The sequence below is a fragment of the Tribolium madens genome, unplaced genomic scaffold, assembly GCF_015345945.1.
Source record: "Tribolium madens isolate multiple individuals breed KSU strain unplaced genomic scaffold, Tmad_KSU_1.1 Scaffold_2;HRSCAF=44;Tcas5.2_LGX, whole genome shotgun sequence".
NCBI lineage: Eukaryota > Metazoa > Arthropoda > Insecta > Coleoptera > Tenebrionidae > Tribolium > Tribolium madens.
The window spans coordinates 3704837-3732077 of NW_025400995.1; the positions used below are offsets into that span (position 1 = coordinate 3704837).

The window sequence follows — 27241 nt, forward strand, 5'->3', positions numbered from 1 at the left end:
GTTGGGTTCTTTTCGGTACTTGATCTTTTTAGAAGAAAAAAAAAAGAGAAAAATATTACAAAACATTATAAAACTTTATTGAAACTATTACGAGATCTACAATTTTTGTTACAAAATAAGCTGTTTGTTTGTGGTATTCTTTTCCGATTTATTGTTCATTTTTCTTTGGTACAATCATAAAAACGTTTTGTTTTTTATTTGTTTCAATTGCTGAAATATATTGTCTTACAAGTAGGTTTATACTTAATTTATTAAGTAAGTGTTACTTGGCTATATAAAAATACGTATACATAAAACTTTAAGTGTCATTAACAATTGAACATCATGGACGGAAAGCTTACTCTATTATATGTACTCATTTATTAGTCTTTTATGAAAGAACACATTGGGTCTTGAAACTGGTTCTAGATGGCGCAAAACTTCATTCAAACATCAGTCTGTGGCACCCCTTGCGACAATTCTGTTTTGCTTTTTTGTCTATGGGACAGCACAGGAGTGCCTTTTCTTGGATAATCTTCACTTGGACTGCTACTCACAAAACCTTGTGTTTCTTTTAGTGACACCGCACTTTCAGTTCGAAACGTGGAAGCACTGTTTGTTCTAGGTGGAACACTGATTGGTGTTCGCAATTTGTCGGCATAATCATAGGCGCTTGTAAGTCTTGTATTGTCAACTCCTTCGTCGGGATCAGGGTCGTAGATGTAACGATCTGATTGCCTTTATAAACACATAATACAAGTCTTTTATTGGTAAATAATTCGACTCACCTTTTCGCATTTCGCCAAAGCATACAACACACAACAAGAAGCACTACAAGAAGGAGACAAGCAGCTGACATACTCCAAAATGCGATTTGTAAAGGCGCTCGTGGCTCCCACCAATACTAAAAAAAAATTTCAGTTTCATATTTTCAGACTTTTGTTTGTACCTCAGTGGTGGGCGGGTAAGTCGGGACCAAATGGCCCACAACTGTGGGCAAATATTGGGACCAAAACGCTGACTGGGTTTGTCTAAAATTCCACATAATTGACGAATTGTATGTTGTGTTTAAATTAAGATATTTGAGTTCTCCATGTTTGGCAACTTCGAAATGTATGCCGAGGATTTGAGTGTACGTTGGGTTACCATACTTTGCGAAATTCGTGTAAGCTTGCATGAAAAAATGGCTCATGTTTCTGTCGTTGTTCGTCCATTGGGTCCGTGTGAAACCCTCAGGGAAAAATTCGGTGTCCATAAACGGCGCTCCACACAACAAATAATGCTCAATGTCATGAGGAACCTTTCGCCATTCTTCTAATTTAAATGATTCAATTGTGGTGTTTAAAACATACATGTAGACTTCAACCCCTTGTTCTACTAGTAGCTTCGCAATTTTGTCATTTGGTGCGGTATAGAGAAAATCAGAGAGCATCTACAATTTTTTTATACAATTGTAATATTTACAATTTTTAATATTAATTACCTGTATATATTTATCACGTATGTGTGTTTTGTTGTTAGGATCAGGCCAGTATGTATACATATATTTAATAGCCTCATAAGTGCCATTAGGATTTAAAGTGTAGTTGTAACGTAGCACAAGTTCTTTTACTTTTTGGTCGAAAAATTCTTGGTCGATAATAAAATTAGGCTCGAGTGACTTATTTGAAGCTGAAATTTGTTTATCAAATGATTATTTGTAATTGTGTGATACGTACTAATAAACGTTGCTGCCTCTTGAAGAGTAATCCCGGACATGTATTTTAAATACTTATTAAAGTGTCTTTTTTTAATCAGTTCTTCAGGCGTTTCTTTGAGAAAATGCCAATCACTTTCTTGCCACCCTTCATAGAAAGGCATTGAGACATTCATTTCTATTACTGGTGCCCAAGGAAAAAGACCAACTTCGGGAGGAAACTCCGAGTTACCTATTTCGTAAAAACTCCGCCCTTGTTTGAGACAATTCATCAGTTTCCATGAAGACTCAATACTGCACCCTATAAGTTTCCCAAAAACTCTACTGGTATTCTGGGCACGGTATTTATCGACAATTAGGGTCCAATCAGCCAAGGCTGAGCCGCTCTACAATTACAGAAAACTGTAACGCAATAGAACAAAAATTGTTGAAAAAATTACTTGAGCTATCACTTTCGAGACCATGTCTTTGGTTTGGGGCGCTACCATGAGGAGGCCGGCTGAGGCGGCTCCAGCACCAGGCCCAAATAACGTAATACTGTATCTGTCGCCATTGAAACTTTCTGCGTTTTCATAAATCCACTTCAAAGCCATGGCTTGGTCCAGAATTCCGTAGTTTCCTGGTGAATTAACATCACCAGTGCTTATAAATCCCAAGGCACCCAAACGGTAGTTAATAGTGACGACTATTACTTCGTAAAAAGTGGCCATAATGTGTCCTGGGAATGTATTAGAAGCACCTCTAACAAAATCACCACCGTGGATGTACACCATTATTGGATATCTTTTCCCGACTCCTTCTTCACTAGTCTTGAAAGGAAACAGTGTAATGAAAAAAAAAAAAACTTTTGTAGTTTACTCACTGGAGGCTTGTACACATTGAGGTATAAACAGTCTTCATCCATGTCTCTTACACCTTTAGTGGCTCCAACATATCGAGCAGGTTGTGGGCACGCAGGCCCAAAATCAACTGCTTGTAACAATTGCCAGCCTTTGTGCCATCTGGGAGGCTTTAAATCAACTGATAAAATATTTCCAAATTGTGAATATAGATACACACCTTAAATCGGCCTTCCAGAATTGGAGGTTCGGCATAAGGTATGCCCAAATAAACTTCAGTTGCGCCATATTCCCGCTCTATAAATTCAGATCCGGGTCTATAGAGCGACTCCGGGTCTGGATTATCAAAGAGATATACCAAAAAACCCTGGACTTGTCCATGAGTGGTTGTCACGAAAATGTCCCTTTTTCTGTCTTTTGTCTGTGACCGGAATTTCCCTTGCAAATCGGTGCGCCAACCACCCAGTACTCCTGGTAAAATTGGTTCACCATTCCCTTGCTACAAACAACGAATAAAATTGTGACTAATTAAAATTGTTGCAAAATACTTGATCGTAGAAGAAGTGTTCATCCTGGCCCTGTATTCTGGGGTCTCCAGGACGCCACCTGTTGTTATAAAAATTGTTCTGTTGCCCGTAACGTCTCCCCTTGTAGACGTATGTTCTGTAATCCCTGTCGCCAGGGTTTGGTGTATGGTACGGGTTGTTGTACTGACTGAACTGATTTCGGTCGTCGTGTTGACCATACACATTATTTGGTCTATATTGTCCAAGTACAACACAACAAGTAAATTCACTACACAAAAATATAAATAATTTGAACTTCAGGTGGTCTATAACCGCCATATTACCGTGGAGTAACAACACTGAATACAGGTGGGCGCAAAACACCTGTGCGACGTCACATTTAACTCAGGAATGGGAAGATCACGAACTCCGGAGAAAATTTCTTATCAGTTTTACCGACTAAGTGAATGAAATTCTAACGAATTATTCTCTTAATAAGTGAATTACTCATTTAATAAGGACACGCCCGACTTTTCAACACCGTACCCATTACTCATACTCTCATTAGATATTATCTCGATAACAAAAGTTTCGACATATTTTTATCTATAACTGTGTATTTACGTCGCTTGATTGTGACTGATACGAAGTAAAATCAACAAAGAACAGGTTTTTTTCCCAATTACAATTATTTTATTCTTAAGTTGCGTCCAAATTATTCTTTTAACTGTTTTAACAGTGAGCATTTAAAGCACCATATCTACACACAAAAAAGAAATGTGTTAGGTGTAAATAATTTTAGTACATTTCAGATTGGCATTGAAATTAAATTTCAAGATTTCTCCCACATACCTTTCTTCTTCCTTTTACTATTGCTGGTTGCCTACGACTTCTTTTCAATGCAGCTCCATTCATTCTTTGATTTTATTTCCAAAGGGGCAGAAAATAAACGCGATTCATTCGTTATTTCTATATTATAAAATATACTAATATATAAAAATTATTTGAAGTAATTTATTTGTTTATTATTGTTGCAATTATTGAACTTTTTATTTTATTAAAAATTTGAAAAATGTGTCTACATGTGTTTTACATTCTACAGTTACAGTAGTGTATGATAACAGTGATAATATGATAAAATGCGTAGTCAGTGTCATCAATGTCCGCAAAAGCTGTGAAATTGAAATGGGGTCCCGCGTGGGGAAGGGATGGCGAATCCATTTGTTATTGGTGATGATCCTGAGAGGGGGAAGTCACCATGTGGTCCGTCGACTGCAATGTGCGAAGAGGAGTTTCTTCGGAAATGTCCCGTCGGCCCATCGGCACCGTTTTTTAATTTAACAATTTGTCCCTTTTTCCAAAAATGAACACTTAGTGCAATATTTCAAGTATGGCAGAGGAACGTGTTAATTTATCTAGTGAACCAAGTATTGACTACCATATAGTGACACTTTTCGAAAAATTGGAAGCTTTAAGAAATGATAAACCAAATTCGCAATTCACTTCAAAAATATCAATTAAAGTTGAAATTCGCACTTTAGAATTTTGGAGATCAGTGATCTCCGAGTGTATAGCTTCTTTTGTTTATGTGTTTGTTGTGTGTGGTGCAAAAGCAGGTGCTTTCGATGGAGGTTCGGCAACTACTTCTTTGGGAATTCTTTCAACAGCACTAGCAGCTGGCTTCGCAATGGTATCATTAACACAGTGCTTCGGACACATATCTGGTAAGTAAAGTAAATTAATACGTCAATTAAGTACTACAAACATTCCGTCAATTAAATGCAATTCGTTCAAGAATTGACCATAATTAAAATAAATAAACTTTGTTTCAGGGGCGCACATAAACCCGGCTGTAACTATAGCTATGGGCATTACGAAGAATATTTCTCTGTTGAGGACAACAATGTTTATTATAGCACAATGTGGGGGTGCTATAGCCGGCGCCGCTTTTCTCTACGGGTAAGTGTTTGAAATTTCTCATTTACAAAGAAATAAAAGAAAAAACATTACTGAGCCAAATTACTGCTTCCGTCTCTGTTGTTGTATTTTTGTCCCTTTCGACCGAAATTATCTTTCGGAAGATATAGCGGATTGTGTAGCTTGAAGGTTCACGTCTGAATACCTACCCAACCATCTGTCAAGACAGTCGAGTATCACCTGCCTTTTTCAGCTGTTGCTTAGCATTCTTTCTATAGGATAAGCGCACCCACAAATGCATACTCAATGATTGATTCTGAAATTTTGTAACACAAAGTTATCGAATTTAATTCTTTATTAATATGAAAACTGTGAACATTGTTCGACGTTGGAATGTAATTTGTGAGTCGGCAGCTGCCGTTGCCTTAAATTTTGACCTGATCGCAGGTAAATCGTAAGTTCAGGTAAACGGTCTAATGTTACACTAGCCGCTCGAAACCGAAATAGATTTCTCATTGAAAGGGGGATCACAGACTAACATGCGGCAACAATTACGAAGATTCAATGTGACCCTTCCTAAAACCGCATTTGGTTAGTTGAAGTGTGACAATATACTTTAATTCGCATACAACGGCGTGATTATTGTTCGTTAACCCCAATCGTATATTATAAATAAGTCTGCACTTGTTCTGCACTCTCGTGGGATTTACTCATTGTTGATGAGTTTTTTAGGGGATCGTGTGTTCAATAAGCCGTATCTATATATCGAACATTTAATTAAATTACACAGTTGTCAAGCATACTTCCTTTGCATTTATTTCTCAACTCCTCAAAAGTCCGATGTTCGAAACTTCGAAAGCTTCGCAGCATTGTTGTCTCTCTTCCTGTTATACAAGCCGTCTTTGTTCAAAGACTGAGGTTCTTCAGCTTGCAGCACGTGTCCCTTCGAGTTTCAACCACCTGGCATTTTTTTTACCATTACTCGGTATTTCCTTTCCATTTTTATCTCCACCACCGTAGGGATGCCGATGCTTTATTTGGGGTTGACATTTTTGAACACTTGTTAACGCACAAAAATAAACCATAATTATACTTGAGCCGATTTTTTCTTAAACATATGTTAAACACATGGACCACTTTTTGTGTTCTTCAAATGAAAACATTAATAACTGTGTGATTGCGTTGAGCTGAACATGAAAAGGACCAAATCCCGCGAAATGAGTCGAGATATTGGAATTTTCCGCCGACGATTATTAAAAATTCAACTTTTCTTTTCAGAGTATCCATTCCTCGAAATCATGAAGATCTCCCCATGTCTCCACCGATGAAAGATGGGCCGTGGGAGAAATTCGGTAACGAATTTATTCTAACATTTGTGGTCGTTTTGGCCTACTTTGTCTCAATGGATGCCCAAAGAAGATGGATGGGGATGTCCGCAATTACGATCGGGGCGACTTATTCTGCTTGCTCTTTCGTATCGCCGGTGAGTATAACAGATCATTGATTTTTTTTAATTCTGCGTCTAAAAGATCTAATTAAATTTTTTAAAAAGATGAACTTAGTGTACAGTTTATTATTTTTTTGAATTGCTGGTGGGGGTAGGGTGAATCAAGAACACGACATAGCCTTCGTCTGTCTTTGACATTTGACAGCTTTTGACACTTTGGTACTAAAGTCAAAAATTAAAGCTTCTCCGTGACAATGTGATTTTTGTAAGGCTTGAATTACGATTGTTATGATGATACAGGCTGTATTATAAAAAACGCCTCAAGCCTTAACTCCATTATTTTTAAAGATATGACAATATTTCTTGGAACAAAGTTGAACAGTTTCTTGTCATCTATTGTTTGGCATAGATGCTCAATCAATGCTGCTTCCTGTTTTACCGGAAGTGACATTAATTTAAGTTTTTAAATGTAACACTGTATATTTTATTATTTTTGGATTCTTTATTAACAAGTTCCCTTACTATGATTTATTACTAACTTTTGGTTTTAGATAATTTTAAAATTAAGTTAAATAAAGTGGAAAGAATATAACATTTCTATTTATTTTATCTAAGACAAGCAAACGCTGTTCAACTTTGAGCAAAAGAGTGTTATAACGTCTTTAAAAGTAATGAAATTATGGTTTGGGGCGTTTTGTTATAATACAGCCTGTATAAAGAGTATAAATATTAACCCTATTAAAAATGAAATTACGTGACGGTAAGACACACTTTTGACGTACGTCACTAGTCCTATGTTACTTTAATTGCGTTCGTTAAAGTGAGATAAATAGCGTGACCGACCTTACGCAAATACGTAGGGAGAGAGCAACAAGCCTCTTTACAAATGTTGAAAAGAGATAGCGGTTTGGTACGCCTTTCGAATTATTAATTGATCCACGCGCATAAAGTTAAAGAACGAACTTTACTTCACACGCTAGCGTGAAATGAAAGTTTTTGAAGATGTTATTTTATTTTTTAGATGCCGCATCTGAATCCTGCCCGCTCGCTTGGCCCGTCGTTTGTGTTGAAAAAGTGGGATAATCATTGGGTTTATTGGCTAGGGCCCATAATTGGAGGCGTTGCAGCTGGGTTAATTCACGAATATATTTTCAATTCCAAACGTTCTAAACGTCAAAGCAGTTCAAGTGATGGTGATTCGTCCAGTATCCAGTCAGATGAAGACACTTATGATGATTTAGATAAACCTAATGCTCCGAAATACCAGGAATCAACGTACACTTCTTATAGAGCTGGGACGACCAATGGAGCTACCGGTTATTGTCCGAGTTTAACATCAGCTAGTCTATATTCAACACCTGCTACAAAATTAGAACGGGTTGAATCTCTCTATGGAGGGACAAGGTCGCTGTATTGTAAATCACCTCCACTCACTAGAGCGAATTTAAATCGTTCCCAGTCAGTTTATACGAAAAACAGTGGTGGACCTCGTGATATTCTCCCAAAACCTGGTCCGTTGGTCCCCACACAGTCACTGTATTCAATAAAACTGAACCAACAAACTCATGTTCATAACCAAAACTTGCAAAATCAGCTACAACAACGATCCGAAAGTGTGTATGGGATGAGAGGAAACCCTCCGGGGAGTCTCTCGAGGTCAGAAACTGACAAAAACGCTTATCCTAGTAAAAGTAATGCACCGAATAGTGAAGAAAATAAAAAGAATTCGAAGGTAAACAGGCCGGAGTCGATGTATGGGATTATGAGTTTGCAGCGAAGAGGGCAGTCAGCCCAGTCAGATGATTCGAGTTACGGGTCGTATCATGGACCAACACCTAGGAACAATACGTATCATTCCAACACTTCGAGTTTCCAAAATAAAGCCGGAAATGCAGCCAGTTATGTCACCAGGAATGCCGGGCCGGTGGAGGGGAGACCGCCCCCCTCGACGAACCAACTCCTAACCACTACAGGAAACTCTACGTCAAATTCGTACCATCATCATCAACATTCTCCTTCGTCACAATATTAACTTAACTTCGAGTATTGAGATTACCCGTTGTACAGCATTTTACAAGTTTCAATGTACCCAAAGAATAGCGAATAGTTATTTTTTTAGATTTTAGACTTATGTGTAAGTAGTATAATTCAATCTTTGCGATAGCTACATAGAAAAGTGTTCTTGTTTAGTAAGTAGTTATTTTATTTATAAACATGACTGAAACCAACATGTCTCAAATAAAACATTTTTGAAAATTTTGTGTTTTTTTTCGAACCGTAAAATCAATTAATACTAGATTTTGTTCGTTGATCTTTACCCTTTAACTCTAATTGAAAAGTCAATTGAGATCGATTCCGTGCAGTGGCGTAGCGGTTTCCGTCACCACAAAACAACAATAAACAATCTGAAATCTGGAACAACAAATACACGTATTTCGTAAACAGATGATCTAACAAACATACCACTTTTTAAAATTTATTGATGAAAATAAAATAAACACTAGAACTTTAATTTTGTACAGGGCAATAATGAAAGAGAAAAGTCACTCTACAGTTTTGACATCGTCCTCATATGATTTGATTTTGCTTTAATTTTTATCAAAAGTCGAAGATCTTCTGCACTTCCAACCAAAGGTTTACCTAATACTTGTTTTGATTTTTTCCAAATTTATGAACATGGAATGCCAATATTAAAATAATAAATTGGTTGTCGTAATTATAATTTACGGTGAAGCACAAGGCACCAATGACATTGTTAGTCGAAGCAATAGTTCTCAAATAAATAATAAATATATATATCAAACGAATTAAACGTAATTTTTTATTTTATAGCGTATTAGTTTTTTTTTTCTATCCTAGAAATTTCAACCTCAAGACTGTAAACACCCCGTATACAATGTAGATTTTTTTTTAATATTACTTATAGCAACGTTTTTACTTTATCAACAGCTTAGGACCCTTAGGAATTCAAAAAACGTTATCTGGTTCAATTTTCAAGTGTTTGATTATTTCTGATTTTTTCAAAATTTTAGTTAGAAAAACTGTAATAAATTAGAGTTATATTAGTTTCGGTTAGAAAGTTTATAGTTTTGCGATTTTTTTAAATAGAAAAAACGGTTTGCACAGACGATTTTACATAAGATGTTTGGTTCAAGTGATTTCTGGGAATCCGAAAAACGAACGAAGACAATTGCCTCTACTAGGTTTAAACCCGCCACTGATTTGATAAATCAATAACTTTAGCTCAATTATATTATGCATAATTTCTATTTAGCGTAGCGTTTACGATATTACCTATTAAGAATAGAAAAAATGATTTGAAATGGGTAGTAATAAAGCGCTCAGTAAATAATTCAATTTTGATCAGTATAAAATGATAAATGATCAGAATTTAATTAATTTTTGCACAGTAAAAAAATTAAAATGGTCAGTATAATATAATATTTTGCACCGTAAAAATAATAAACGCTCCGTAACTTTAATCAAAATTAGCAAAATAATATAAAATTTAAGGAATTTTTAGTCTTGGTTACATAACAATGTATGACCCCTGCACAAGAATGTTATTTATTATTATTATTATTATAGGGTGGTACATACAGGGTGCGCCAGAACTCGCGCCCCAGAGAAAATTTTCAAGTAAGGTGAGGTCCCAGGAACATGAAAAAAATGTTTAAAAAATTCTATCTGTCAAAAAATTTTGACATTTATTTTTTGACATTTGACATTTTTTATATCTATTTAAGGATACTGATGATTTTGTATATGTTTTTTTACAATTATTTAGTAAAAGGACAAAAATTTTGCCAATAAAATCTACAAATAACATTGAACACAGTTACAATTTAGGATACAGCTTACTTGTTTCCTCTTTTAATAGCCTATATCAAAAAAACTTGGAAAATTATTTTTCCAACAGAAATAAATAGAATCAAAGTGCAAAGTTTAAACCCTCATAACTTCGAAATTTTTATAGATAAAATTTTTTTAACATTTTTTCCATGCTCCTGGTATCTTACCTTATATGACATTTTTCTCTGGGGCGCGAGTTCTGGCGCACCCTGTATATGTATTAGCAAGAGCCCCTGCGCAAGAATGATTTTAGCAAGCGCTAAACTGTGCACAAATGGTAATAATCATAATAATCAGTCTAATCAGCGTACGCACTTTGTGCACTGCTGTGCTCCTGATACCACAATTTCGTTTTTGAACGGTTTGCGACATTCCAGTTTTGCTCGGAAACATTTTGTTTGTAAATGTGTGAATTAAATTAATTAGTTTTGCCAGACATTATTTATTTATTCATTGTCTTTACTGTGCATTTATTATTTTTACTGTGCATTTATTATATTTACTGTGCGTTTATTATTTTTATTACTGTGCATTTATTATTTTTACTGCGCATTTATTAGTTTACTGTACACTTATTATTTTTACTGTGCATTTATCATTTTTACTGATCAAAAATAGTTGACATTTTAAATAATAGACTGTGCATTTAATTTGTTGCCATTTGAAATTCATTGTTGTCTGTAAAAACTTGGCGTTTCTACGCCACTGATTTTTTGATTGCGTTTTTATTTTTAAAAATAAATAATTAAAAAACCGTTTTTTTCTTATTTCGTTTATAAAGTGAATGAATGACTTAAAAATAATAATAAGTTATTAGGCTTTCTTTCTATGGTTGGTCTTTTATGAGACGTGTTTTGGTCATCTACGCATACACGCCCGGTGTGTACTTCTAGCTTTTACCTCACTCTATATTCTAAATTTGAATTGATAAACTGATTGTCCTAATAAAACTAAAATAGCAAAGTGCACGTACCTATTCAATTTTTTCGAGAAAATGATCTCTGATGTTTGAACCATGTAAATTTTTCATACAAATCACCATTTTTGAGTAAAAAATATTTTTATTTTTTTTATTTAAGTATATAAAAGAAATATACATAGTTAGTTTACATTTTGAATGCACTTCTTATTGGTAAATTACGAAAAGATCTGCAATTCTGGTCACAAAGCAGTGTCAAAAATTGCAAACCGCCACTCCAAAGTACTGAGTGTTATCGGTTACTCTCTCAATCTAGTAACTCTAGAGAAATACCCCCAATTTTTCTACTGATGTATCTCTTCAGTTTACCAAACTCTATTAAATTTAAAATTTGTGTAATCGTTTTTATTTAGAATAAATGAGATTTAAATAATTCGAGCGCAAATTTAAAAAATGTGGCCAATTTCATAATTTTAAATTCAATACATTATGCAAAGAGAAAATGTCAACGTCATTCACGTTCGTGTATTTATCTTCTCGGTAGCAAAAAATTAGCAGTGGAAATAAACAGATGGTTTTTGATAAATTCAAATGTGAAATCTTGAGTTTTTCAAGTTATGTTCTTCAATATGGAAAATTTTAATACGAAAAATACACAGAAGTATGAAAGTAGGCAAGAGTATGTAGATAAACTAAAACAGTGGTTGGACGAAGCTAGGTTATGGCATGGATTTTGTGCGAGCTTCCCATATTACACAAATTTGCAAAGCCAAACAGAAAATAATACTTGGAATGTAGCATATTTAAACCGAATTGGTCACGGTAATAGAAGAAATCCAAATACTCCAGGTAGATGAACACCTATGTTAATTACTGTCACCAATAACGTTTTAATTTTGTAGTATTTCAGCCTGGTATACACGAATTTGTCATACCGCCACTATGGAAAAGGATCGTGGCCGAATTCTTAGATTTCCTTATTCTTCTGTTAATAAAAATGGTTGTAACCTTTGTAATAATTGAATGTTTTTATGTCCTGTAAGTACCAGTACCAACTTTGCTTAAATAATCGTTTTTATTTATCAGAAGCATAGAAAACTACAGATTTGACTCATTTAAGAAAAATTTACAAGACCCAAAAATTGCCATGCAGATGTCTGTTGAAATTTTAACACTAGAACTACTACACCGTTTCATAGTGTGTTGTTACGAAGTGATGTCTCCAAAAATTTTGCAGCAACTATTTAATTTAACAAATTTCAGGTGTATTGGTTAAAAGGGGGTTCATGTGCTACTCCAGGCAAAAAATATATGGGTTTAATGGTAATTCAAGTTGAGAATATTACACCATTGCCAGGGCAGTCAGACGACGTTGTAAGAGTGAGCCCATGTTTACCACTTGGTATGCAAAAAGCTATTATTCGGGCTGTATTAAAAAATGTATTTCTTGGTGTAATGTTGCCCATGTGTTTTACATTGTATGTATTCAGATATAATCGCACTGGTTATGACGCAATGAGTAGTAGTTTAGTTGTAGAATGTAATCCCCAAATTCAGTTTCACATTCAGTGACCATAATACATATCAATACTGGACGCAAACGATTGTTTTATTATTAAAAAACAGACATTCTAATTGTGTTTTTCATAAAACGTTTTTATTACTGCTAAAAAAATTACATATATTTTTTTTAAGTGCAAGAATAGGTAATAAAAACAAACTTTGTGGAAATGTGTGTATTATCTTAATAACAATTCATTTTTTAATTAATTTATCAATGAATTTGTAATCATTTACTTACCACGAGACGTAAGTAAATAAAAACTTTTATTACGATTTAAAACTATGTTAAAATGCAAAATTTATTTTTGCACGATCACAGAAATTAACAATATTTACATCATGAATAATTACAAATTAAAATTCCCTGATTATCTTTCAATACTTTATAATTATACAAAAAATGATTCATTCATAATTAAATTAATCGAGACTCAATATATACAAAATAGAAAACTTGCAATACCAACAAAACTAACCAATTACAAATACCATATACCTAATTAATGTTACTTTTACCGTAAGAAAAAATACTGACAAACAGCATGTGCCACTTCATCATGGCACTGAGTATTATAATCAAAACTAAAAATTAACTAACATTCACGATGAATGGATCAAGCGGGAAAAATATTTGCCGTTAAAAAAAAATTGACTATGAAAGTATAAATTTATCTAATAAGAGAAACAACAATAACAATAAATAAAGATTACTTGTGGTGCTTGTTCCTTTTATCGTGAACACATCTGAGAATTTAATAACGCAATCAAAACTAGTGTTAATTAATACAGATAAATTATTATCAATGCATCATTTTATGAATTTTCAAGATTTTCCCTAGTCGTTGTTTAACTGTTTTCATACCTTTCCTAGGCTTAGGAGTTGAGGTTGAAGAGCTACTTCCCACTGAAATCGTATTAGAAGCTGGACTTTTAATCTCCAATTTTTGTTTAATTTTTTTTCGTCTGTACTGCCTTTTCGGTGCCTACAATTACAAAGTTATTTTGTTGTTCATCAAACGATACAAATTACTTTTTCTGGCGTTTCATTCGCTCTTCTCGCAGCAGCGGCCTCTAAAACCTTCTCAACCGACTGTTTTTTCGTACCTTCTCTTGCCGGTCTGTTCATTTTCGGTAATAAGGGACCTACTCTAGCCTTCGGATTCCAAGCCTCGTCGATTTTTGAACGCCCGCGAGGTTTGAATATGTGTATATCCTCGTCGTCTGAATTATCCAAAGACGGATAAACTAAAAATTGACCGATTCGCTTAAATTCCCTCGATATTTACTAAAATTTTACCGTAATCTTCGTCCTGGTGGACGTTATTAAGATTTCCGTCTTCTAAAGGCGGACTACTGCTGTATTTTCGTACAGATCTAGCGTTGACTTTACCCGATTGCAGGTAGGTTTGGCTAATGGAGAGCATCCCAGCTATAGCCTCTTGTGTAGAAGGTGAAGCTCGCCCATTGTTGTCACTAATTAAAACACAATTAAAAAAATTAACGGTTTATGAAAAACACATACGTTGTGGTCAAAGCTGAAGCTTTCAATAATGATTCTATGCCGTTTTTTGGTAAATCACCGTCGATATCTATCATCGGTTCCTTCCCTTTTTTCGTTTTCTCGTCGTAATTCGCTGGAAATTTGAATTTCGCCGAATTTTGCTTTTTGCTTTTTTTCGGAGGCGGATTCTCGTCGATTGTAAAATTAAAGCAGTCTTCATCTCTATCACTTTCATCATGGAAATCATATACAGATTTGAAATCAAACTGTTCTTCTGGAATGTCAGGGTGGCTGTGTGGCAGAATATCCTTAGATCTACAATTAATCAATTAAAAACAGGGCAAAGGTTGATCTAGTAATTACCCTAATTTGAATTTTAAGACAGCACCGCCTCTGTGTATGGCTGTTGTTTGTTCAGGACGCGAAAACTGGGGCGATAACCAACTTTGGTCATCTACATTAATTCGTTGTTCCATGAAATTTGGTCTATCATATGGGTAAGTCACTGGTTTGGGAAGAGATATTTTCAAAGGTGGGCGAGCATATTCAACAACTTTTGTTTCTGATATAAACTGAAAATAAAATTAGTAACAACAAATTGACAGCACTGAAGTAATTACATCTTGAGCAGAGGATTTAGGTGAAAGAGAATAATCAACGAAATCCCGATTTATAGGTCTTCTCCTTTTCCGTTTTGACTCACGTTCCGGTTTTGGTGGATTTAGCTGATTAATAATTCGTTCCGCATGTCTTATTTCGCGCGACATGTCTTTCAATAACTGAACTGGATTTACCGTGTATGGGATTTGATCCCTGACACTTGTATTGTACTGAAAAGAGATACAATATAATTTTTTTTCTTGTCACTTTCCCCCGGCTTACATCTTTCTCCGAATTCCATTGTTTCAAAGTTATTAATAAAGTTTTAAGTCCGACAAGTAAATTGTTTGGACATTTTCTGTCTTCACTGTTGAGTTCAGACATTTTTTTTAATAAATGCGTGGCAGCGAACCAATTGATTAGTTCGAAATTTGGATACCTGTACTTGGCGTCGGTTTTCACCTTCTTTTCGATGTCATACACCCTAAAACGATAAATTTTAGGCTCAGGTTTTTTACTGAAATTAGATAACTTACGCTAGTTGCATTGGTATGTTGAAACTTTGGAGGAAATTTCCCCCAAAAACCAACGAATCAATCGGTGTCAAAACGGCATGAATCCATCCTGTTGGTATCATCATGGTTTGTCCTTGTCTCAAAATACATTTATAACACCGATCAACCTAAGATAATTCGTAATTTATTGTATTTTCAAGAGGTGGACTCACCTGATCGCCAAAAAATGTTTCACTCTGATTGCTTGACGTCATCCATTGCTGGTAAAGAGTTAAATTTGCGGGGGTTGGTCTTATGAGATAGAAAATTTTTTCGCCCCTTAAAACATGGTACCACACACTAGTGCCCCCAAAGTCAATATGAAAGTCGGTGTAGGAATCTTTAACACTCATCAGACAATATTTTTGGACTTGTGGCCTTTCTAAAGGAAAATCGCGAGGCCAGACGATGTTAGCCCAGTCTAACTTGCGGGCTATTAAGGGGGCTTCCACAAGAGGTGCTAAACTACAAATATACTATGAAGTATTAACATATTGTTTCAAAATATGTATACTTTACGCTGTCTTTGAGAATTCCAAACTGACCACGTTAAAAACCCTTGTTCTGTTTAAACTGTTATAGTATTCTACGAAATCTCGTAATTTCATTTTTATATTACATTGTCTAGTGACGTCTATTACATCAATTTCTACGTCCCCACCCACATATGATTCCACATCATAGAGACTGAAATTATCAGGGGGAAGGGTCATGTCTAATCCGTCTTTTCCATCAACCACAATAGGGTTGTTGAATCCTTGTTGTTGAAACAGCGTTTCCGTAATCTGCTGACCTCTCATATGTATAACAACCTCTCCTTCACTTGCAAAATGTCTCGCCAATAACTCTCTAATAAAAACTCCAGTTCCTGTTTGAACAGGCTTTGTTGTCGCCTCTTCGTCCCAATAGTCATGTCTGTGCCAATTACGATACGGTTTATCTAAAAAATCATCATTTACCCTCTATTTCATCCACTGAAACTACTTACATATTGATGGACCAAATATTGGAGCACATTTTGGACAGTGATATTTATCAATTTCTATGGCTAAATGTTCTTGAAAATTACAACAACTGCAACAATGAAAGTGAGTTAAGACTGGCCCCACTGGCCTATTCCTAAAACAAAAAACAGCAAACAGGTGAGTGGACGACTTACCTGCTGTGAAACCAGTCTTTGCATGCATCACATTGTATCATAAATATATTAGGATCGTAAGGCTGACCACACAAACAATAAGAAGCCTCCATTATAAAATATTATTTTGTAAACTGCTTGTGTAAACTAACCAAACTAACAACCATACTAACATTGTGATTATGTCATTATTTTACAAATGGTAACAAAGTTTTACAGGTTTCTACGGCAACGCACTGTTTTCTGTCAAAGTTAATGTAACGCTACTCAATACTAGATGTCGGTACCAATACAGGATTCTTAACTTTTACGACCTTTTATAAAGTTAACATTATAACTTAATACTACTCAATACTTGATGCTGCTACAATTACAGGAATTTAAAGTTAAAGGTACAATCTAACTAAATACTACTCACTACTAGATGTCGCTAAATTACAGGAATTTTAATTTTAACTAATTTTTGTTAAGTTAAAAGTATAACTGTTATTATAAAGCCTAGATGTCGCAACCAGAAAAATTAGAAGTTTGAGTCTTGACTAACACGAAAATAAATCTTCCTACTTATTGATTGCTCAAAAAGTGAGACTCAGTGAAATTTCCTACATAACCGTCCAGAGGGGTGTTGATGTCAAATTTTGCGTAAGAAGCTCAAAAAATAATGCCTGAATTAATTATAAAAAAATTTGTCTCCACGTTATAATTTAAATAAAAAAAATCATTTTTGCTTGTTTTTAGTAGAATGCTATAACATTAGTATTTATTTTTATTTGGATAACTGAAAGAGCTCTTGTTTTGTATAATTTTGTATAATAATTGTAATGTTTTTGTATAAAATAACTGAATTGTGGATAATACATAATAAATGAAATTCGATTCATGTTTTATTAATTTTTATTTAATAGTAATTTAAATGTGAATCAAAAAATTAAAAAAAAAGTTCTCTTTTATACATAATATTAATAATGATTGTCTATTATTTATTTCTTAGATATACGTGTATAAGTCCCAAAAACACATTTATGTAAGAGATTGCTTATTACTATGGAATACATTATTTATAGTTTAGTAATTTCTTGTTATTTATTATAACAGGATAATTAGAAAACTTTTAATATGTTATTTTAAAAATTTATACAAGTATTTATAAAAGAAAAAATTAAAAACACAGTAGAATATACTTGTAATTTTTTTCTGAAACTCGTGCTACGCACTAAATAATGAAAAAAAAACAAAAAGTATGCTATTAATAAAGATTTTATATAAAAAAACAAGTGTTTATGGATTGCAAGTTTAATTATAATAGTTTTTAAATCTATAACTTAATTTCAGGTAAGTTATTTTGAGCAAAACTATAATTTTAATGAGGATGTGGGGGGATAAATAAGAACAAAGGGCAGTTTTGCGATGTTTGAACGAAATAAATAGGTGTACCTAAGTAAACCGGTGAAAGTCATCTGTCCAAGGTGACGTGGAACCGAGAAAGCTGTGCGAAGATAAAATGAACGTTGTTTTTAATTATTGCCGGGAGATTAAAACATGCAGCTAAAATGCAAAGGATATTACCCCATTTATAACGTTATAAAGGAGAAAAGTTCTTCCTTAGAAGTTGCCAACATAGTCAGTCGACAAATTATAATCTCATTTTTGTGCTTCTCGTAACGTAACAACTTGTCTAAACCCCAGATTTGCGTGATTATAATTGATTTGAATTTGTTAGATCTAAATGCACATTGTTCTTTCACTCCGAGTTAGTGGCCATGTAATCTTTCACTAATGGACGCGTTGCGGTGGACGTCAACGGGATAAGTGGCTTATTAATTCGTTAAGCTGACCGGTGTGCCTTGTCTCAAGCTTGTTACCAAGTAACAATACAGAATTGGCATGTATCAACTTTGAGATTTAATCACCGGATCCCAACCCTTAACGAGAATTTCAATTTACACAATTTTATATATCTCAAATTTACTGATTTTCAGACTGAAATGAAATTCTAAGAGTGTGGGTGGCCCCGAGTATGACGTTCGCAAGTGGATAAGTGGTTTTGGTTGTAGGTTCCGCGATCCATTTGTATGGATTGACCGGTAGAAGGAACCCCGGATGCAACAGCAATGGACCATGAACCACTCGCTAGTTCCTTTAAATGGCACATCAGGAAATGATCGGTCACCCGTTCAAACATACTACCAACACCTCACTCGAGTCAAAAATCCGAAAATCAACTGCTTAAAACTCAACTATACTCTTTTTCATATTAATGTGCATCAAGTAGGTTGTAGAAGTCTAAATACCGTGCGATCAAATAAAAAATAAATTAGAATAGGCGTCGATTAAATTCTACAGTTGGCAACACATTGGCTGGGAATCTCGGCTGGAAATTTTTCACACAAACTGAAAGTGAAAATGACCATCAACCGTTTTCCTCTTGTACAGGGTGCTGTCCGAATAGGGAATCTCCGAAACTAAGATGTTTAGTCAAAAACGAGTGATACATTCTGGGGCTCGTTTTTTGAGAAAATAATATTGCTTAAAACCGCATCTCGCTATCGTCTTTTGTTTGCGACTTATACACAAAAATTGACATTTTAGCGAAATCTAAAAAAATTCATATCTTTGTTATTATAGAAGATACAGATTTGAAACAAAGACATTATACAGACACTCTTTAACGAGAAATTTAATAATGTAGTTAACATTTTTTTTCAGTTATTGGTTTAACCGTAATAAGATAAAGTTGTATTTTTTAAATAGAAATCATAGGCGGCTATGGCAATTTTGAAAAGCTTATCTTTTCCTGATCTAAAAAATATATATTTGTAACAGAATATTTTTTAATAATTATACTTAAAAAATTAAATACATATTTTGTTTGATAATAGTTGATCATGGAAAAACTATTTCACTCCAAATGTGTAAATAATAATCAATAAGACTTTTGTGAACTGTAACATAGATGAAAAAATAGATACAATTATAAAAATTTAAAAAATACGATACGGTAGAAGAATTGAACAAATATCCGAGCGCTTCAGAACAAAATTACTACATATTTTTAAAAAATCCAAAAATAGGAAAAACTAATGTGTCAACAGTCAACACAATTAGAAAAAACATTTTTTTGATGGTCTAATGGAGATAGGATAACGTTCCACATAGACGGAATTTGGGTATTTGAATAGTTATATCGTCATTTTTGTGTCATACAAAATATTTTTTATTGAAGAATTAAAGCGGCTTTTTTTTACAACACTCTATGTATCACTAGAAGTTACAATGGCAATGTTAGCTTGTTTAAAAACAAAGAAATGTTATTAGTCGCCAATAAGTTGATTTACGACTTATTTTGCATTTTTTTCATTATTTAGTACTTAGAAAACTCTTTCATTAGTGACACTGGTTGAATAATATAGTTCAAATCCTTTTAGATGAAGATGCAACATTTTTTCATGGCCAACTGCGAACAAAAATCAAAGATAATTTTTTGCTAAAACTGTATTATAATGTACATTTATTTATGTACATTTATAATAAATTATACTATTATATAAATTATTATTTATATTATATTTATATAAATTATTATATAAATGTAATATAAATGTATGAATGTATGTATCTATGATTCCCATTTAAAAAAATACAAATTTATTTTATTACGGCTAAACAAACAACTGAAAAAAATTGTTAACTACATTATTAAATTTTACGTAAAAAAGTGCCTGCAAATGTCTTTATTTCAACTCGGTGTCTTCTATAATAACGAAGATATGATTTTTTTTAGATTTCGCTGAAATGTCCATTTTTGTCTATAAGTCGAAAACAAAAGACGATAGCTGGATGCGGTTTTAACCAATATTATTTTCTCAAAAAATGAGCCCCAGAATGTATTATTCGTTTTTGGCTAAACCTCTTAGTTTCGGAGATTCCCTATTCGGACATCCAAAATGCAGCACCCTGTACAGCAATAAAAATTTTCTGTTCTAAAGTGAACATTATTTCACTCAAAAGGAATAAAACGCAAACTTGTCAAACTTTCCGTTGACATTTGATGTCAAAAATTAGGATTGCCATCTGAAGGACTTTAATCACATCCTACTCTGGTTTATTTTTTTTTGATCGCACGGTACATCTTTAAGTTAAAGGCTGATTCACACAAAAAGTGCCATTAATGTCATTCAGAACAAATTTAATCACATCAATAATGTTTGCTACCTTATGTTAATTACGTTGTTAATTTTAATTATTTTTTGCTATCTGAAAAAATAATTTGTAGGGAATTTTTGAATGGTTGCCACCTAAAAATGATCCCTTTCAACGACTACTTCGGTGCACATTAATATGACAACGAGTATAATAAACTATGAGGTCAAGTCTAGCCGAAGCTACGCAAAAAATACAAAGCTGCAGGAGTCAGCAATTGTGTTGCATTTTTTGTCTTGTTGTAAAGGTTTACATAGTTTTTTTACGATTTTAATAGTTGATAATTTATGTGTTTTAAATCTTGAGTTACTGTTATTATCTATAATTAATTAATTAACAAGAATTTTTGAATTATTTGAGCTTTGTGGAGGTTTGCGTGCATTATTAGAAACAGACTAGTTGGTCGTGTAATGTAATGGTGGTAACACTTGTGGGAAATCGAAAGGTTTCTTGTAAACACTGTGGTGTAGCATAAATGAGGCTCAATTAGGGCCAGCGCCGATGGAAGACGTAATGACAGATATCTAAGCAACCGTTGTGGTAATTATGCTTCTGTATAATTGTCATCCAGTTTGCAGGTAACAGGTGTGCTGGTGGTGAAATTAGCGTTGATTATTTATTTACATGTAAAAATTGATTTGTAAGAAATATTAAGATTTTCAGGGCGCATCACTTCATCTCATCCTTTCAGCGGAAAGCTCTTGTCACGAGTACATAAGATTAATACTAGGCTTTGTTTATCCTATGTAAATGCTATTAGCGCATTTACTACGCTTAAAGGCTGTGTGCTTGAGCATTTATTTACTACAGCCTGGTATCCAAATACATAATGAAATAGCGTGCAATTTATCATGGATTGCTTGCTAATCGACGTTGCCCCTTGTACCGTCGTTTTGCGAGTGCGAGTGCGACTGCCTGTCCAATTGTTAGCCCTACTCAAGGAAGGGTTAACATCTTGCCAGGAATTTGAAATAAATCCCTGCAGCCGCGCGGACTTTGTGGCTTTAATTGATTTAATTACATTGTGTTAATTAGGGAGGCTGTTTGGAAGCAATTGGATATAACGCTATACTGCAAGTTCTTGAACTAATTGCCGCATACTAAACATTATTAAAAATTTACTGTATCCAATTATTTAATATAACTTTAACATTAATCTTGTGAGTGACAAAATAGCGAAAAGGAATTATGAGTCACCCAACTCAAGCCCTGCGTCTAGCTCGACTCTAATTCGAATGGAAATTTAGCGGGTCGTGACGGTCCTCGCCGATTGGAAATGTTCTTGGAACAAGCAGACGAAACGGACTTCGATTAGGTAAATGAAGATTCAGGAAGAAGCCAGTGGCCGCCTTTAACTTGTATGTGTCGGGTTTGCGGTAATAAATGACTTTAGATACGCCTTCAATGTCCTTCCAATCTTTCATATTTCACAGAACTGTTTTAGCTATTGCTTTGTTTTAGTTTTATTATTTTTGTTGCATGTTTGACTGATTAAATAATTGTGGTCCTGTGATGCTATAGTGTCCGGAAGGAAAAAAAATCCACTAATTATAACTATTTGAAGAATGCGAACGTGATGAATAGGCAACGCGTGAAGTGTGTAATTCAGAGCGTCGCCTGGAAATATTGCTAATCGGCGGGCTCTCGCTTCAATAAATCCAATAGCTTATCCACACCTATACTATGTATGTATTTTCAATTTCGTCATTGGCGTAGCAGTTTTTTTCATCTCACATATTTATAATCAATTTAAAATGGACCACAAGCTCGTAACGATTTTGCAAATACTTCGGTGATCGTTTCCTGGCTTTTTATACTTTTTTACTCAATTATAAAATGATTAAAACACTTCATTTGCCTTAAAGTTACACTGCAGCGCAATAAAAGCTTTTCAGTTAATTTTGTAGTGGATCGCTTATTCAACTTGTGGTCTCAATCCATGTGGCTGCCCAAACACGAGAGTTCTTCAAAAATAAATGACATTACTTTAAACGCTCGAACCGAAATCCAACGACTACGCTAAAACCAGCCTTTTTACCTTTGGTCCAGACAGCGAAAATATTTTTGTTACGCTTTTTATCCAGTTTAAAATCCTAATCATTCGTCGCCGACCACAATTATATCGAAATCCTTGTTTCGTTTTCCCGTAGAAATAAATTTAAAATTGTTTTGATGTATTTCTTGGCTCATCTTGTCGTTTCACTCCAGCATCATTTCCATTTTGTCATTCGCGCTTACTTACTGACTGATTTATCGTTTGATTGCGGACGCTTATTGCCTTCCTTTTACCTATATCAGCCTATTTTTCTCTACAACCTCCTTTAAGATCTTTTGGAATGCAATTTATTGCCTCGCTGCGTTGCGATATTTTTGCACCATCATCAATATAATAAAACAGCGATATTATAATGAAACATAAGAGAGTTTTACTGTGTGTGAGCATCATATATTGTTGGATCGGTGGCTGAAGGAAAATGCATAATTTATGTTTCGCTCAATAAATTAATTAGATGCAAAGATTCTGTCGCAGGGATTACGTAGAAGAGTTAAAAGATTCAATGGTGCAAATACATAAACTGTCTCCTTGTCGGCTTTAGTCTAGGGTCGATGGTAGGTTGAGAGAGAAAGGAACTGAAAGAGGGTGAGTGAGTATGGCACATTGGTATTCTGGCGAGATGCCATACCTCAGCCACCTCACGAAATAAATTTGCAATAATCTGCATCGTATCACGTCAAGGGCAGTTGTAACTAAATTCCGATTTCATTTGCGCCAGGACATTTTACTTTTCAAAAACGTTTATGCATTATTCTACATTGAATAAATTTAATTTTGAACATATCCACTTTTCTATTTACATATCGGACTTGTCACTAGAAAGTTAAAATTGAAATGTTTATTTTTTAGTATGCAATCATATGCTAATTGAAGGGTGACTTTCGAAGTTGATGCTGTTTGTAAAATTCGAAATATTAAAAGTTGATGGTTTCTTTAATCATTATTCCGAGCTCATTCAAGTGAAATAAAATTTGTAATTTTTTATCGAATGGAACACAGAATCCTGAATTTTAATCGACACCCGGAATTGCATTTGCATATTTGGAGCCACTGAGGTTGTATTTTTACCATCTTAAATTGATCTTTGTGCCGCGTATACATCTTTCGATTAGAAGAAAATAAAACAGCCAACTGAAGAGATAATTTCAGTCGGCTAAATAATAGTGAGCTAGGTGGAAACGTATAAATGAGAATTGCTAACTGTAGTGAGCTTCGCTCCCACCTAAGCTCTCTGATTTAAATAAAATCTCCAAGTATCGCGTGGCGGGCGGCGGGTTGGCAGCAGTTTATCAGACCCATCCGTTCAATCAGGAAGACAGTAGATGCAGGTCGAACCAGTTCAGAAGAAGATTCGCGTTACTTTAGAGGATTTTTCTCTTGATTGCGACGAAGAGGCAAAATGACGCAATGCTATTTAAGTGGTAAGGATCGGCCGTCTGCCTGCATTTGCTTCCACCTCAATGACTTCCAATGCTTCTAAACGCCTCCAATAGGGACCGAACGGTGAAAATCATTGCGGGATAATGACATTAAACTCATTAAATCAGAATAAGAAGCTACGATGCTTTTTACCGGTTTTATAAGCTTGACTGGATATCTGAGTAGTTTTGCGAAAAATGCAAACGGAAAGAGAATAAAATAACCAGCAAATGAGCTTTATACTAATTTGTGTTTTACGTTCAATTCGGGACGAAACAATACGCACATGTCTTGTCGCGTTAATCAAGTTTTGATTTATTTTGTTGACGTTTAGGAAAGTTGGCGAGCCAATTGAGTTAGGTACTTAATTTGTTGCCATGTTTTATTGCAACGAGGAGAGTTTCGATGAATAAGCTGTAAAAGCACACATTAGACTGGCCAGAAGGCAAAGGAAAGAAGTTGGGAGAGAAAACAAGCGTAGCTCGTTAAAGCAATGGCCGTATTGATGACCGTCGAAGTGATCGGTTCGTGGCTATGTGCTAACAATAGCCATTCTTCATGCCAGCATTGCAGTAACAAAATAAAGAATAGAACTAAAATAAGAGATCAATACAAAAAAAAGATTTATTATATTTTCCGAAAGAATCCTTTTTGTAAGAAAAGGTTTGAAAAATATTCGCCCTTTTTACTTGTTAAATGCATAATTAGAAGATCCCTGATGTAGACGTGAAAATCTAGAATTCAGCAGTTTCGGATTTCTTTATTGGAAAAATCGTCTGTATGTTGACGTGTCAGTGGGGCGGTCAGTGTGAACGTCAACGCAGCTTCGAAGACTGGTAACGTTAGTTGTTTACAGTTTGCTGGAAGCGGCCGATTTACCGCAAACTCCATTGTCTGCCTTTGAGACTGAGGGGTGATCCCAAGCTCTATCAAAAACTACAAACGCTTTGCTGACGTCGGCACCCTAGGTATACTAATTTTATTGCCAATGAGAGGTCGATGCTCGTTCTGGAAAACACTAATTATATTATTTTTTGCATCCATTTGACGCATTGTAGCCATAAGTGATTAATTATGGATATCCAGCATCAGAAAATTGTGTTATTACCCGGACTAGCACTCCATTAATTTAAGTGAATCAAGTTCGTAAACACCTCGAAAATATACTACGATCAAATCTGATAAAATAAAAAAAATAGAACCCAAAACAAAATGAAATCAAAATTATAAACGAGCAAAGATTTGTCGCGAATTGTAAAAGCTTCGGTTCATCTTATAAATATTTGACGGGAAGCTAGTCAGTTCCTCCTGTCTCGGTTACCAATTACGAGAATGTACAGTTATCTCTGTTTTAATGCGTTCATCTGTCGGTTAATAGCAGGAAGGCGGAATTAATATAGGTTACACTTGTAACTTTACTAGTCCCTAAACAAGATGACGCTTTTGTTATCTCAAGGAAAAGACGCTAAACGATTCGACAGATAATGTTTGTACTAGTATGCCTCGGGTTACTAGATATTACTTATGAAATAACGCGTATAAAATTACATACTAAAAATAATTTATGCAACATTAAACGTCGCTATAATAAATACATTAAGAAGGGGGAATTTAAAATCGTGTAAATCTTATTTGTCTGAGGTTTCTTTATGCAAATTTGGCTCGTTAACAACGGTATTTTTCCGGCTAAAAGTACGCATAAAGAACTTACAAAACAACATCTTTTGAAAATTATATCAAATTTACAGGATACTCCTCCAACTTCCACAATTATGACACTGATTACTCTAGAACTTTTCGCATTATTTAATAACAATTGATACCGAATTTACTTCACTTGCAATAGGCAATATTTATTCAATCTGATGACGTTCTTTGCTGAGGCGTCACACCACCAATATTTATATATTTTTGTGGATCGACGCACGGGGAGATCTGAAGTGTATATTTTGCCTCAAGGGAGAAATCTAGACGATTTGTACAAGATCAATCCTGCTACCTACAAACGATCAAAACTTTTTTTTCTGTCTTCCACAATTTTTAATCAATAATAGTAATAATTAATGTTCCCAACATGGTGTGCGGGTGCAAAGTTGCGAATCCGATGTGGTTCCAGGTGGTTGTTATTTGAGGGACCTGAACGAGACACAACGGATCTTTGCGTGCCAAAGTTCTTTAATCGAGCTCTCTTGCACCACAGTCGCATTCACGCGTCGCGCTGTTATGCTACGACACCCTTGTGTATAATTTCCCCACAATCATTCTCATTTAAACACTAACTTCAGAAAGGTACTTATGTATACGTTAATTTTTAGATTATGCCGCGCTTGACACAACTCTCCACCTGAATCTTAAGTTTTTGTTACCTCCCACAAACATCACGATTTTTCGTAATTTTGCGCAAATATATTTACGTAATATGTGTTGAAGTGTGGTGATAATGCTGGCAGTGACGAATTTCGTGCTCGTCACGCATACTATTATTCTGCACGAGTTGTTCAGTAATGTTCTAAATCTTGCAATGCATACTGAAGAATAAGAGAGGGCTCTAATGCGGGATGATAGCTTGGGCAGTAATCAGTTGCAGCGTCGGTGATGATGACACCGGGCGTCGCGGTATCCTTTGAAGACCCGCATAGCTCCAGGCTCTCAACCAGATGAATGAAGTCACTAACTGTTAAAGATACGAATCTTGCCTATGTATACATGTTATAACAACAGTTTTTCGCAAAGATGTTTTAATTAGGACGTATTGTTGTAATATGTGATCAAAAACTCGACAACGACAAAACTCCTTTTGTAAAGTAGCCGAAGAGTTTAAAACTAATGATGAGTGTCCTATCAATCTAGCCCCAAATGAGAGAGGGGACGAAGTTAGTGTCACCGCTTTCGCAGCATTCCGTGCGTGTGACATGCGTTTTCAGAGTCACCCGTGCGAATCTCAAATCGTTTCTCCGTTTGCATCTCAGCTACCTTGACGTTCACTCTTTATAACACCAATAACAACAGCAACAGTAATCTGCGTATTGAACGGTCAGGTAGAGCTAATTTGAAT

General features: G+C 34.7%; 4 protein-coding genes across 4 annotated transcripts; 2 read left to right on the top strand and 2 right to left on the bottom strand.

Moving 5' to 3' along the window:
- Positions 1-53: 53 nt before the first annotated feature.
- LOC123006358 (neuroligin-4, Y-linked) lies at positions 54-3628 on the bottom strand. The gene is made up of 9 exons (XM_044400785.1): positions 3063-3628; positions 2735-3013; positions 2538-2684; positions 2116-2484; positions 1698-2061; positions 1463-1650; positions 929-1411; positions 768-883; positions 54-717 (listed from the first exon to the last, which is right to left on the bottom strand). The coding sequence occupies exons 1-9, from the start codon at positions 3357-3359 to the stop codon at positions 426-428; spliced, it is 2535 nt and encodes an 844-aa protein (XP_044256720.1). The 5' UTR covers positions 3360-3628; the 3' UTR covers positions 54-425.
- A 410-nt stretch (positions 3629-4038) lies between these two features.
- LOC123006359 (neurogenic protein big brain) lies at positions 4039-8634 on the top strand. Its single transcript, XM_044400786.1, has 4 exons — positions 4039-4744; positions 4853-4979; positions 6216-6420; positions 7406-8634. Exons 1-4 carry the CDS (start codon positions 4411-4413, stop codon positions 8414-8416), a joined length of 1677 nt encoding a protein of 558 aa, XP_044256721.1. The 5' UTR covers positions 4039-4410; the 3' UTR covers positions 8417-8634.
- Positions 8635-11514: 2880 nt separating this feature from the next.
- On the top strand, positions 11515-12756 carry LOC123006155 (protein FAM8A1). Its single transcript, XM_044400415.1, has 4 exons — positions 11515-12004; positions 12058-12193; positions 12242-12368; positions 12419-12756. The coding sequence occupies exons 1-4, from the start codon at positions 11773-11775 to the stop codon at positions 12725-12727; spliced, it is 804 nt and encodes a 267-aa protein (XP_044256350.1). The 5' UTR covers positions 11515-11772; the 3' UTR covers positions 12728-12756.
- A 71-nt stretch (positions 12757-12827) lies between these two features.
- On the bottom strand, positions 12828-16693 carry LOC123006154 (lysine-specific demethylase 7B-like). Its single transcript, XM_044400414.1, has 12 exons — positions 16533-16693; positions 16362-16447; positions 15893-16313; positions 15547-15838; positions 15356-15501; positions 15102-15303; positions 14840-15049; positions 14583-14791; positions 14241-14534; positions 14016-14191; positions 13749-13963; positions 12828-13701 (listed from the first exon to the last, which is right to left on the bottom strand). Exons 1-12 carry the CDS (start codon positions 16622-16624, stop codon positions 13519-13521), a joined length of 2526 nt encoding a protein of 841 aa, XP_044256349.1. The 5' UTR covers positions 16625-16693; the 3' UTR covers positions 12828-13518.
- Positions 16694-27241: the final 10548 nt, after the last annotated feature.